This window comes from Falco peregrinus, chromosome 3 (genome assembly GCF_023634155.1).
Source record: "Falco peregrinus isolate bFalPer1 chromosome 3, bFalPer1.pri, whole genome shotgun sequence".
Classification (NCBI taxonomy): domain Eukaryota; kingdom Metazoa; phylum Chordata; class Aves; order Falconiformes; family Falconidae; genus Falco; species Falco peregrinus.
The window spans coordinates 19198403-19212340 of record NC_073723.1 but is presented as its reverse complement, the minus strand read 5'-3'; the positions used below and the strand labels follow the sequence as shown (position 1 = coordinate 19212340).

Here is a 13938-nt window from a genome sequence, read left to right as displayed (position 1 = left end):
AGCAATCTAATCAGCTTTGCACTTGTGTCCCATCTGGAAACAGATTGTTGACAAAGTACACCACCACCTGAGAAGCAAGCTTTGGGTTTTTTTGAAGACAATTGTGCCAACGAAATCAGGGAGTGTGAATTTGCCTGAGGTAATAAGATCTCTTTATTTTTATTCATAGTTAATTCATTCAGCCAAGGCGATTTCATGCCAGAATGCAGACTCCAAACAAGACGGACGATTGCGCTGCCTGTACAGCGCATACGCATGGTGCCTGCCCGGCAGATCGACTGCTGCGACAAAGAGCCATGAGCCACTCCAGACACATGGGCAAGATAAGGAAGAGGCTGGAGGATATCAAGAACCAGTCCTCAAAGTTGACAAAAGTGGATTTCAGCCACAACGAAAGCATAAGGTTGGCCACTGACGCCTTCCTGGATGGTGGGACAGACTCTTACCTCGAAACTTTAAGCAAAGAGGGCGAGGTGGATTTCCTATCCTCAGTGGAAGCTCAGTACATCAAGGATAACGCCAAGGAGTCCTATTATGCGCAGGAGACGCTGGCCGCTGATGGGGCAGCTGCGCCAAAGCAGAACGATGCCGGGTCACTCCCTTCAGGGACGTACTTCCCCACCATTTCTGACAACAGCGAGCCAGCTCTGCTGCATACATGGATTACAGCGGAGAAACCCTATTTAAAGGAAAAATCCACCGCCACTGTGTATTTCCAAACAGAGAAAAACAGCAACATCAGAGACATCATACGCCGGTACATCAACAAGACCACTCAGGTACGGGGAGAGAATTGCTGTTCCCTCTGCACTCGCTTGTCTCACTGCTCTTAAGAAGATCAGGTAAACGCGTTTGATCCGAGCCAGTTGCAGCGTAGCTTTGCTTTAGAAAGTGCTGTAAAGAGCCCATTGCTGAACACAGGCAGTGCTTTTCGGTTTTTTGTACCACCTCTTGCTGTTGGTGACTTAAAAATAAAAGCATTCTCTCTTCTTTTAAACTACTATTAACCCACCAGAGCAAATGTGCTGTTAGAAAGGGCAGCTGTGCTCTGTCCTTTCTTATGCATCATCAGCGGGACGGTTTGCTCCATTCAGACCATTGCACCAGTAATGAGAATTTAGCTAAAGCAAGCTCTGAGCCATTAGCAATTGTTCTAGGAGATTCATGGGAGATGTGGGTGAAGGGAAGCCTGGAGAAGGGCACATGTGTCTGGTGTGCCAGGAGCCATCTCCAGAGGAAGGAAATTATTCAGAAGAAAGATCTTTCATCCCAAATACATTGTCAGTGTCACTAAAAATGCCACATGGGCTCCATATGGAGACTCTGCAGTGTGACCTGGCGCATGGGAAAGGTGGGGATGATGCTCCTGACAACAGACAGGTGACAAGGGGCCACAGAGAGGTGCCAGCCCCGAGTCAGGCTGCCCACACACTGGGAACCCAGGAGCTGAGCAGCTGGAGAGGGACAAAAAGCCTCTGTCATGAGTGTTCTGGCAGCTCTACTGTTTGCCTGGAAACAAAGTATTTGACATTTCAGGGCTGTGTTTACCATTATATGGGAGTTGTCCCCTGGTATAAACCTGAGATGTCACTAGCAGTTTCACGAGAGGAACGGTCAGGAACAAAACCAGGCTGTCACTCCTGCTGTCTGGCACAGGCTGTGGAGCCCACTGGAGTCACAGGCTTTCGCTTTATTGTTCTCCTGCAAGGGCAAGTGCTGGGTCTGGTAACGCTGAGTGTAATGGCTGGGGAGAAAAGAATCCCTGTTGGCATTTGCCCTGTCAAAGGCTGCAAGTGCTCAGCACATCAGGGGAATTAGAAATCAGTCGTTGGCATTTGCCCTGTCAAAGGCTGCAAGTGCTCAGCACATCAGGGGAATTAGAAATCAGTCGTTTTCAGTTGGCAGCATCAGAAAGATACAGTAACAGAAGAAATGTCTCTGGAATAATCAAATGATCATCTAGCAAAGTATCAACCCAGGCCAATTTTCTGTCCCAAGAGAAGAAAACTTGTAGGGGAAAGAGTGGGAAACATAATATAAATCCGTGGTTCACATGACTTTCTTAACCATCTAATTTACATTACAAGAGGCTGCTGGAGCAACACTTTCTCACAGTATAAATTTGGCAACTGCTTTTGGAGTATAGTTTTTCAATGGCAGCATTTATTAATTAGTATCTGATAAGGGTCCGGCCTGGATAGCCTAGTATTTGGTATATCCATTAACAACTTATACAACAGAATAAAGTCTGTGTTTGTGGATGATATCGAACTGCAAAGGATTGGCAAGTGGTACTATAATCTTAATACACTTGCGGAATAAGCGTAAATCATAAAATGAAATTTGGGCAAAAGCAGTGAGAAGTACTGCAAGTAGCAGAGGGAAGTCAGGTGCAGAAATACGGATTGGTAACAGCTGGTGAAAAAGCAGTACTAGAGAGAGTGTCCTGGATCTGCTGTGAGGCTGGATGCTGTATTGTGCATCAGTTGGTTACAACTTGGTTACAACAAGGTGAGTTAACAGTGAGTGAGGATGTGAGACACTGGACGTAATTGCGCCACTTACCTGGCACTGGCGAGGCCCTTTCTGGAGCATGGTGCTAGAGGAAGGTGTGGGATCCTTGCTGCTCTGCGAATAATTTGGCTTGCCTGAACAGGATGCTGGCCACACAAGATGTGCTTGGTCTTGTAGGATTTCCTTGTGGTGGTGAAGGGAATAATCTGGCTGGCAGGTGTGGGCATAGGCTGTGGAGTAACGTTCAGTGCAAGTTGGAAGCAAGTAGTAAAACAGATCTGCAGAGATACCGTAAAGTTTGTTTTGTTTGAAGATGATATCCTGTGAGTGCAATAATCAAGAGTTCCCTTTCCAGTCAATGGAGACATAGGCACCTTCTGAAGATAAGTCAGGTATTAGATGGGCTGAATTGCCCTGGGGAGATGACCCTTTCCATGGACAATAACCGACGTCAGTGAAGACCAGCACCTTCATGAGGCTGTGCCCAGCGCTGAGCGTAGGGGGTAGAGTATGGAGGTGGATTTATATCACATTTACAATTCCCTTGATCCACACTGGCTGGAGGCTGTGCATTTAAGTAGCTGTTGGGGCTTTTATGCCCAGTCCCGAGACTTCCACGCAGTGTCCTGCCAGTTGTAAATTGGGAAGCATGGGTGTATGGTTAAATTGAAACAGTTTATAAATCAGTATTAAAAAAAAAACCCTAAACAAAAAACCCAGACGGAGCTGCTGCAGTCTGTCGCACCACCACCACCAGAGTGAGGGTTTAAAGCCAGAACTGTTCCAGGTTAAGTTGTAACAGTTGTAACATCATCCAGTGAGGCTTGCTAAATGCATGTGACTTACAAAAGCTAATCAGCCATTTGGCAAGGGCTACGGTCTCTTATTCTAGCAACATCCTTATTATTCTCTGATTAGCGTTTCAGTATATTTCCTAGTGCTGAAATCTCACCTACAAATTCGTGGGTCATCTTGTGTTTTACGATTGAAAGAGCTTAACTGAAGTGCTTATGTTGCGTGTTATGGTGGCTTTATATGAGCAATAAAACAATGAAGCGACATGTCTCATCAATTTACCAATTCAGGCACTTAGGAGAAAACCAGAACAAATATCCACATATATCTCTGATGATTTGTTTTTGTTGGAATATTTTTTTTAAAACAAATAAACCACATTTCAATGGCCTCACAAGTGACCTTAAGTTATGTAAATTGGCTCTGTTAGTGCCTCTGCTTTTTTTCCCTAGGTGCTAGCTATCGTGATGGATGTGTTCACGGACACTGAGATTCTTTGTGACCTCCTGGAGGCAGCTAACAAACGCATGGTGTTTGTCTACCTGTTGCTCGATCATGGCAATATAAATCTCTTCTCGGAGATGTGTGACAAGTTGCAAATTGCTGAGGATCTCTTCAAGGTACTGTGGCTCTGTGAAGCTCTTAGTCTCAGGTTCATCTGCCTAACTTGAGGCACCCTGAGCTGGAAGCATGATTGTGCTAGGGTCAGTCCACCTTGTAATTGAAAGGGAGCAAGAGATTTCCAGAGGTAGTGTTAGCACACCTCATTTCTCTCTGAAGATGCCTACATTTTCCCATGGATGTCATAGGAAGGTAAGGCATTTCCATGAGGTCCTTCGATGAAACTAATCTGGGCCCTGAAGTCTTAAAACAGAGCTTAAGTCCCCTAGTAAATTTAGCATAAACATTACAACTGCTTCCATTTAGTAAATCTGCAGCAGCTGTGGTCTGGCAGCCACAGGTAGCAGGCACACAAAACTTTTTTGCATGGCAATACCCTGGTCGCACTAGGTTGTTTCTGATAAAACGTGCTAAAGCTCTATTGAAAAGATAATGCCTCAGGTTCAGCTGGCTGTTAGCTTAGCCTGCCTTCATCTCTGCCAGAGGGAACTGACCTTAAAACTAACATCCTAGGGACCATTTCAGTTTTCACTTGAGATGCTGTAGGGCACCTGTGTTATCTTCGTGGGGATGGCTGGTACCGCAGAGGCAACAGACTTCTGGAACAGCAGCTGGAGGACAGGCAGGAGACCTGAGGGCATCTTAGATGCACCAGAGACCTGTATATCAACAGTGAAATTCCACCCCGAATGTATGAAGAAACCAAAATTAATGAAGTATGCTCATAACAGTGTTTGCACGTCTGTAAACCCCCACTCCTTAGGAAGAACAAGCCTATGCTGTTCATTGCTACTACGATACACAGGCTTCAGCAACGCCTGAGCCAAATCCTTGGTGCTGCTCATTAACTAAGGCCTTGATCGTGCAAAGTGTGCATACAGACAGCAGGGTGAGGTAGGTCTGGGTGCCTGGCCTGCCTTAAATGCACTTGCTCAGGTACAAGGACAGCGCAGAGCATTGCACGGGCCAAACTGTCCTGCTTCTTCACACACACGTGTACTTGTGCCTGATCCTGCAGGACGGCATTAGTCTGTGCTGCACCAGAAGAGCACGTATGTCCTTGCAGGCCCAGACGGGGTGGAGGAGCAGAGGTTTTGCCCTGCTGTATCTGTGCGGTGCCATCGCCAATGTACAACAAGAGAGCTCACAGCTAGAGCGATTGTTGCTGGGGTGGTGGCAGAGGCAGCAGACTGCCCTCAGCTATGGACACATCTCATTTTGGGCAGGGAAGCACCAGTTATCATTACACAGCACAGCTACATCTGCGTGGATGTCCATGTGGGTTTATATCCCCACTGAAACAAGTAACCCTGTGACAGGTGAGAGAACTTGGCCGTTTCCTCTAGCCCTAAACCTTCAATATATCATCGGAGAGTCTGTGAAGAAATCATAACAGGCATTGGGAAAGTGAAGAGCTAAAGGCAGGGTGGGGGGGAAGAGCCCTTTTTCCTTCATATTTTTAATTTTTTAAAAATGTAATTTGCTCAGTTCTTTTTTTTTTTTTTTTTCTTTACAGAATATTTCAGTCCGCAGTGTTACTGGAGAGGTTTACTGCGCCAAATCAGGCAGGAAATTTTCAGGACAAATACAAGAGAAATTTCTTATCTCTGACTGGCGATACGTGCTCTCTGGATCTTACAGGTGAGATAAGCCATCGCAGCTCGTGTCTAGGTGGTCTTTTATGATTTTTAGTATTACTTCACCAAAAAAGTGCCATGGAAATTTTGTACAGGTGAGGAGCTTTTTTGAACAAAACCCCCTCATGTTTTCAAATATGCACCATTTTTCAATAATCCATTTAACTTGCTTTGAAGTTTATGTTAGTTCCTTATGGAACGTGGTATTTAATTTAAATGTTCAGAAACTAATGTAAATACCTTTGCTGGTGCAGCCCTGGAGCAGAACTAGAAATGTGTACCGCTTTAGATTATGCTTTCCTCGTTGTTTGGGTCCTCAGATGCTGTGATCATGAGACATGACACATTTCCATCTCCCTCGGGATCCCTTAATGTAGCATATGTCACTCAGCTTATCCGAGGATTTGTTCTCTATATGACAAGTTCAGTGATTCAAGGTAAACCAGGAATACTTAAGAGACTTAACTGTTTTTCTCTTGTGTTTCATTAACAGGTAGGCAGTATATATCTACGCATCTGTTGTACCTTCCCTTTTTTCTTTTTTTCTTTTTTTTTCTTTTCTTTTTTTTTTTTACATGACCTGAGTCTGTAACTCTTTGCTTTTATGCTGCTATAATTATTTCATGTAGAGGATGCAGCATCTCAACAACTGCATTTTTAATTGAGATCCAAGATCCTCCAGTCAGGGAATTTCAGTAGACTCTGAGCTTGCATCAAATAAATGAAGTTCCTAAGCCTCATGGCTATGTAGATAAGCTGCACAAATGACCGAGTGTATCCTAGAAATGCAGATACAAAAAGACAAGAGGTGATTATTTAATTAAAAGGATAAGATTGTTTTTCTTAATCCCAGTTTATGATTTGGAAGCTTAAATGCCTCTAGTCCGACAAAACTGCCACCGGGAAGACTACATAACTGTAGTAACAAAGGTAAAGGTGAATACCTGGGGTTGGTGTAGGCTGCAGGAGCTCAGCTGTCCACAGAGGCAAGCATCCAGTTTCCCTTCAGTTTCCAAATGAACCATCAGACAAAAATGTGTGAACGCTCAGTGTTTGGGTTTTTTATTGGCAACTCTGTGGTTTTCGTGCTCTTTCAGGTTTCTTTTAATCCCTTACCAAAGATGTGTAGAAATGCAACAGCAGATTTATAGAGAGAGTAGAAGTGAAGAATGTATGGGAGAAGAGGGACAGAACAAGATCTACTTTCTTTGGCCATAAAGCTTCCTTTTGGCTTCTCTTCTCAATTCTAAAAAAAAAAAAAAAGAAAAAAAAAAAGAAAAACTGCACAGAGTCATTCTCTACTGCTGTTGCAATATCTTCTAACCTCAAGAGCCTTGAGTGCATAATCCCCTATCCAGCAAGCAAGCAGAGAGGGTGGTGAGGAACAAATCCGTACATTATTTGACTTAAGCATGCTCAGCCCCAGTTTGCAGATTCACATGGTTTACAGTTAGCTATCGGTACAAGGCATTTCTGTAGGCTTGCTAGCTTTCACTTTATTAATCCGAACGTTTTCTGTTATCCCTAAACCTTATCCACCAACCTTTGCAGGTATAAACAAGAATGATGTTGAGTAAAACAGACTCAAACGCTTCTGCAACGCATTTGTTGGAAATCAAATTGGAATAGATCTTAAAACTAATACAACAGCAAGTTTCACCAAACTGCTGTGCTCTGCGTGACTTCATAATAGCGGTAGAGGGAACAGGCTGAGGAAATAAAATAGCCCTTTGGGACATACGGCTGTAAAAGGGACCCTGGCTCCCTGTTTCTACCCAAAGAGTTTGGGGACAAAATATATTTGCCTAATGGACAATGAAGAGGACTGAAGCTGGCAACTAGTTAGAGGCAGAGGAACCACCACCAAGTCTGTGGCATCTCCTGCTCTGGAGTGGTTTTTAAAACCACATTGAAAAGCCATTGCTTGGGTCAGTGTGGATAAGCATGGTCCTGCTGCACAGGGCAGACCAGAGCTGAAAAGCTTCTGAAGGCTGTTCCACCCATGTGTTTTAAGTTACAGTTTTCCTCTCAATTTTTACTGCCAGCATCTATGGTGTGGGGTTAGGATGCAGCATTTCTTTCTGCTGTATGTGTGTTACTCTACCCCATTCCATGACAACTGTGTTATTCCTTTTTTAAAAAATTGAATTGAAGTTAGATAGTGCATGAACTCGGTGCTCCTAAAGAAGGCAAAATGAAAACAGCAGAAAGCACAGAACTTGATCCTCAGGGACAGCTGAGTACCACCCCAGCTGCCACTCTGAAAGCCACCAGCCTCTACAGAGCCAGCATCTAACATCTAGCACTGGGGTGCTTTGTCGGGAGCATCGGTTCAGGTGGGGCAAGTTTCTCATGCAGAGGTTATCCCACCAGCAGGCAATGCTAAGGCGTAGGTTAATTCAAACCTGAGCTCAGCTGACAAACCCAGTCCTTCCATTTCAGGTGAAATGTGTGTAATGCTGCATGTTAACACAGGGGATGAGACATCCCTAACGAACTGCTGCTGCAGTCACGCTGAGGGCACACTCAGAAAAACACAAATCCAGTGCAGGAGGGGCGGGTTTTGATTCAGATAATCATAAATGAGAGGAACCAGAACGGGACATAGGTTTTGTGACAAAGCCCTGGCAAGACAGCTGAGAAGTTACCTATTAATGACTGAATTTGTGATACAGCTTTGGCCCCAAGCGAGGCAGGACTTCGTTGTGCTTTCTCTTCTTCCTGATGTGCTTCACTCCAAATGGCCTGGCAGAAAAATGATCCTTCTGCGAAGGTAGTGACAGTAACAGACTTCTCTGAGCCTTTCCCAAAAGAGCACTCAGAATTGTAAACTAAGAAGCAAAACAGAGCCTAAAACTGAAACAATTAATTTCCTCTTAGAATGAAGCCAATGAAAACCTGTTAAGTCTTTATGTCAAGTTCTGCTTTGTTCTTCCACCAAGCGTACAGAATGTAAATTGCTGTGACTCACTACGTGAAGCCCACAAATGTGCGTCTAAGATCACACAGGTCTCACTCTGTTATTTTACAGCTGACCCATTTGCCATCAGTCCATGGAGTTATTATCTTTGGGCTATTAATTGGATCCAACTTTCTTTGCTTACAAGGGTTACAGATAAGATCAATGAGCCACAAATTAGTATCTGTCCGTCAGGTACACCAGGAAGTTACACGTGGGAGCATATTATCACAGTGGAGTGCAACAGTGTTTTCCTCTGATTCTGTCGGGTTTTTAAAAGCCATTTATAAGTATAATTGATTTTTATTTCTCTCTAAATGTTCTTACATAAACTAGATATATCTCTAACATATAAAGTCTAAACCTGCCACTCCATACCTCAGCCCTTTCATGAGTTGTAACCTTCAGTGTAGACATCCCAGACGAATTGTGCGTGGTTTTGTATTTGTTCCTGCTTTATTATCTCCTTCACAGTTAGCCAAAGGACATGCAAAGGTTTAGAGTGCTTCTTAGTGAATAAAGGCAATGTTGAGCTAGCACAGCAGATGTTACCCACGCAGCACGGAGTTAGCTTGCTGTGCTGTTTACTTCAGCTCCCAAGGTTTCATCCATATTTAGAATGATTTGAACAAAGTGGATGAGAAGTACCTGTATTCTAGTAATTTACTGTATATTTTCATGTAAACGTACAGCATATATTGTGGGATTGCCCAGTGGCATTGAACTAATGATTTCTTCACTCCTTCCCTGGCTCCTTGAAGCAACAGTATAAAACCACTGCATGCCCCAAACCCAACCCTCTTTAAGAATGCTCTGAATGGGCAGGTGTAAATGATCTGTCTTCACTCCCTTAGCATCAGCTCAGGCTGTCAGTCCCACTGAGTTTCACAGGAGTTTTGTCAAAACATGACAAGAGCAAGATTTAAAGTGCATACACCTACAGCCAAATCTGGCTCTCAGCAATCCTTGTGCAAATCCAGCGTAGCTAATAAAGTCATGCAGGAATAACCAGGGCAGAGTTTTGCCAACACAGAATTCAAAACCAGCACTGCTCTGTATCCTCTGCTGCACAGCTCGAGCCCCGGCGGTCAGCTCAGGGAGTAATTACATTTCATTCTCTCTACTATGCTCATTTTATTGCTGCTGCTGCTGCTGCTCAGACAAGGCAGCCTGCACACCACAATCAAGCTGGCTCGTAGTTTTGTAAAAGAGCACAAATTTATGTTTGCCAAGTGGATTAGGGAAGCACATAAACCAACAATAGTTTAAAAGCTATGGAGTATCCTGAGGTGTGTCTCTGGACTACCAGAATGTAAACAATCGTGGTGTTTCTCTCTTACTTTATAGAAAAGTGCTATTTTTATTTTTGGAAAGGCTGTAGGAAATATTTATAATTTCATTTCCTCTGTAGTGAAGAAAATAAGTATTTGTCAGGTGTGGCGGTTTGTTTTGTGGGAGTGGGGTGTGGCAGGGAGGTTGGGGTTTTATGTGTTTCTCTTGACCAATGCAGAAAAAGTATGACAAAATGAAAACAAGGGATAGTTATTTTTCACTAGTCTTTCTAACGCCAGTTTTGAGTGGGTGAGAGTTACCAACTGGTACAGCATTCTTGCAAGCAAGGTACGATTTATGTGTGCGCAGACAAGACATGGTAAACCCAAATTTAAGCACTGTGCATGGAAGAGAGGTACCCAAAAGAGGGGTCTAAACTCCTTTCCACGGAACTGACATCCAAAGCTTGGGTATTGTATCTGACATTTAGTCCTGCAATGGATCCGGATCACCACTCCCTTGAGGGGGTTGTATAACTTTACAAGGTTTCTTGAAGGTTTTAGAGGCAGCTGCAATAACAAAGCTTGATCCAAGTCAAAGAGCACTGATGTGAACTGACCTGAAATTCAACTGCGACACCATCTTCATCCTGTGTTTAGACAAGAAGCTTCAGCAGTAGAACGCATTTGCATTTCGCACTACCCCTGCGGGCATCTCCAGTTCCTAATGGCTGACATTAAAGCTAACTCTTGCCTTGTCTTTCCTTCCAGCTTCACATGGCTATGTGGCCAGGTTCACCGCAACCTCCTCTCCAAGTTCACGGGTCAAGTTGTGGAGCTGTTTGATGAAGAGTTCCGACACCTTTACGCACTGTCCAAGCCAGTGAGGGGACCGAAGTCTCCACCACGCACCATGCCCTTCCTGTTCCGCAAGAGCTGGGTCCCCCAGCGCAGCCTCTCCTACAGCAGTGAGGGAAGCGCTAACACGCTTTCTGATCCCTTCAGCAGCCTCTCAGCTGGCAGCACCCACCAGACCAAGCAAACTCCAAGAACTCTCATATTCAGCAGCAATTTCAGCCCCCAGTCACCTCTCCATAGAGTTAATTCCTTCCACAGCTATGTCTCATTCACACACCCCCCACCACAGAAGGCCATCCAGGCTAACTACTATCAGCCACCCTACGTGGCTGATAATTCCATGGTTCTGTATAACAACATGAACATTTACAGGCCTATAAGGCTTAGACAAGAGGAACCAAACAGGACAGGGTTAAGCTCACCCTGGAGATGCCTTCACAAAGCTAACCTGTTTGCATAATAACCACCTTGTTTTGAATTGCAAGTATACCTAGTGAGGACCTGTTTAGCAATCGCTTGTGTACTGATGAATATAGAAGTTCTGTATAATACAAAATGAGGATGATTTCAAGCCTCTTGTTTTGTTTTGCTGCTTCTGGATGCTTTGTTTCCCTAATTAAAAAGCCAAGCCTGCTAACATGTAAACCTTGGGTGCATCACGATCCAAGGAAGAATGCATCTAAACAATGCTGCTCACTGCTCGCAGTGCAACACTGCTGCTGCTTACCACCTGCCCTTGGTAGCATATTTGTATGGTTGTAGATTTAAGTGGTTAACCTTTTTCATACGGCCAGGCACCTGAAAGTGGGGTAAGTCACAGTTTATTACCATGCATTTTATGCACTTGCATAAGGAGACTGAAGGCTGCTATTTACGTGCCAAACCAAGGCAATGCTGGCTGCAGCAGTCTACCTTCATGCTATCATCGCACCTTAATCTTGATTTAGCAGGACTCCTTTAAGCTGATGGGGAAGCACGGTTCCTACCACCGCACCGTCTCAGAGCTGTCTGCTTGAGGCGTGCAGCAAGGATGTCTATTCACAGGGTTTTTAGGAAGGGTCCTCCTAACCATGACACGGACCGAGACCAACAACTCAGGTTACAGAGGACAACTTGCAGACACCATACGCTCACTTCCATGCCTTAGCAACAAGGAAGTGTTCCAGCACACTTTGTTACAAACCTCCAATCCCACCAGCTCAGAGCAATTTTCCTTATTGCAGAGCATCTGTGTATATTCATACTGGAGAACGAAGCTGAGTAAAGCAGCAAAGTCCTACTAGTAACACACCAGGACTGTGTTCCTATTCATTTAATAGCACGTGGATTGTAATAATCCTCTCAGTGTTCATTTGATTGAATGCTAAGTGAGAGCTAATGATGCTTTATTTCAGAGTTCTTCAAAGTTTCTAATTTTTAAAGAGAAACTGGGTGTCTGTAGTGTGCATTGAACAGTTACAGAGGAAGTTACAGAGATTCAGTGGTTTGAGCCAAACCAGAAAAATATTCTGCCAAATAATCCCTGAAAACAAAGGAAGCTTCTGTAAGTGAAAGGCAAAAAATAGTAAGAAAATCCATGAAACAAAGGATTTCCATCCAAATCCCCAAGTTACTAATAGATGCCTAACATCTATTGATTTATTAGCAGATTTTTTTTTACCCTGCTTTATATTATCTTTCATCTGACTCCAACAGAAAATAGAAACCTAAACACATTTGCACACCTGGCCCATTTTCCCTGACTTCTCACCTGCTCAGAAAGGAATACAATTTCATTATTTAGGCTGTGGATGAGGAAAATTGTATGCAGCAACAAGATCTCAGGTGAGGAAAGGTTCTCATCCTTGGAAAAGCAATCATTTTGAAAGTACACTGGATGAAAGGTACAGGATGGACACACCTTGCTCTAGCTTCAGTGCAGATGCTTTTACCTGTGATATCAAATTTTGGAGTCCAGAATAATAATAGATGATTGCATATAATTTAAATTCTGTACATAGCAACATTTTCCAGATTCCTTGGGAAGAAGGGAAAGTTGATTTTCATTCCTATGACAAATCTACTTAATTATCTAAATATGGCAACCATTCAAATAAAAGAGAAGACTTTCATTAAAATCCCTTTGAGAATCATTTTGTTTCTTCATATTCTCTTGACTTGTGTACCTTCCTCCCTTCTCTTCTAAAAGCTAAATAAATTCTGTGCAGTCAGAGCCCAGGTGAAGAGGAAACACATTTTGTTTCTTCTGAAATCAACAGGAACAGAATTAAACATACATGTCCCCCCAGCCTAATTAAGACTTTTCTTCTAAATTTGATTCAATTCACCAATCCAGCTGTGCCCCAGCTGGGGGTCGTACAGAGTGGGATATGGGGAGAAGTTTGTAGACCACTACCTCTGAAGTCTTCATTTTCTCAGGCCGTGACCCATGAAATCTATGAAGGAGCTCTTCTCATCTCTGTGGAGCAAGGTAGTTTGCATACAGAAGTTTTAGAGAAGACAGCTAATGAGAAGTAGGTAAGGGACAAGCTAATAACCAACAGGGAGCACTGGGAGTTAAGGAGAGCAAATTTTAGCCCCAAATCAGGGATGCAGCTTGTGCTAGTCCAGACAGCAGCTGAACCTGACCATCACATGAATGGAATTTCAGTTCTGATGGAAAACAAACCTAGTTTATAATTTCAGCAACGAGTTATGCCAAAAATCCTAACAGGCCCCAAAAAGCTTGAACACTCAGTGATGAGGGAACATGTGGTTACAGGCAGCTGCAGAAACCACCTGTCAGAAAAGTCACAGTAGGATGCTGACATACCTCGTCCATCCGCTGCAAGGGAAGGGCTTGGATAAACATTGCTACCATACAATGCACCCTCAGCAAGCAGGCCAATGACACCAAGCTGAGTGGTGTAGTTGATTCACCTGAGCGAAGGGATGATGTCAAGAGGAACCTCGACAGACTGGAGGCCCAGGTAAACCTCATGAAGTTCAAAAATGCCAAGTGCAAGGTCCTGCACCTGGACTAGGTCAACCCGCAGTATCAGTACAGACTGGGTGATTAAGGGACTGGGAACAGACCTCTGGAGAAGAACTTGGGAGTACTGGTGGATGAGATATTAGACATGACCAGGCAACACGCACTTGCAGCCCAGAAAGTCAACTATATAACCAGGGCTTCATCAAAAGAAGCATGGCCAGCAGGTCAAGGGAGACCATTCTACCCCTCTACACCAATCTTCTGAGACCCTACCTGGAGTAAAGGTGTCCAGCTCAGGGAACACACAAT

At 43.9% G+C, this 13938-nt stretch overlaps 1 protein-coding gene across 2 annotated transcripts; it reads left to right on the top strand.

The window, feature by feature from the left end:
- Positions 1–44: 44 nt before the first annotated feature.
- On the top strand, positions 45–11164 carry FAM83A (family with sequence similarity 83 member A). 2 transcript variants are annotated; one of them, XM_005241353.3, is made up of 4 exons: positions 45–779; positions 3762–3929; positions 5447–5571; positions 10569–11164. In XM_005241353.3, the coding sequence occupies exons 1-4, from the start codon at positions 204–206 to the stop codon at positions 11113–11115; spliced, it is 1416 nt and encodes a 471-aa protein (XP_005241410.3). In that variant the 5' UTR covers positions 45–203; the 3' UTR covers positions 11116–11164. The 2 variants fall into 2 exon arrangements, with proteins under 2 accessions (XP_005241410.3, XP_055655841.1); XM_055799866.1 differs by lacking the exon at positions 3762–3929.
- Positions 11165–13938: the final 2774 nt, after the last annotated feature.

Excerpts from the sequence above, each read along its gene's own strand:
- FAM83A (XM_005241353.3), top strand. The coding sequence starts at position 204 with ATGCAGACTCCAAACAAGACGGACGATTGCGCTGCCTGTACAGCGCAT. Across the intron at positions 3,930-5,446 it reads TTGCTGAGGATCTCTTCAAG|AATATTTCAGTCCGCAGTGT; the intron begins GTACTGTGGCTC and ends TTTTCTTTACAG. Across the intron at positions 5,572-10,568 it reads GTGCTCTCTGGATCTTACAG|CTTCACATGGCTATGTGGCC; the intron begins GTGAGATAAGCC and ends CTTTCCTTCCAG.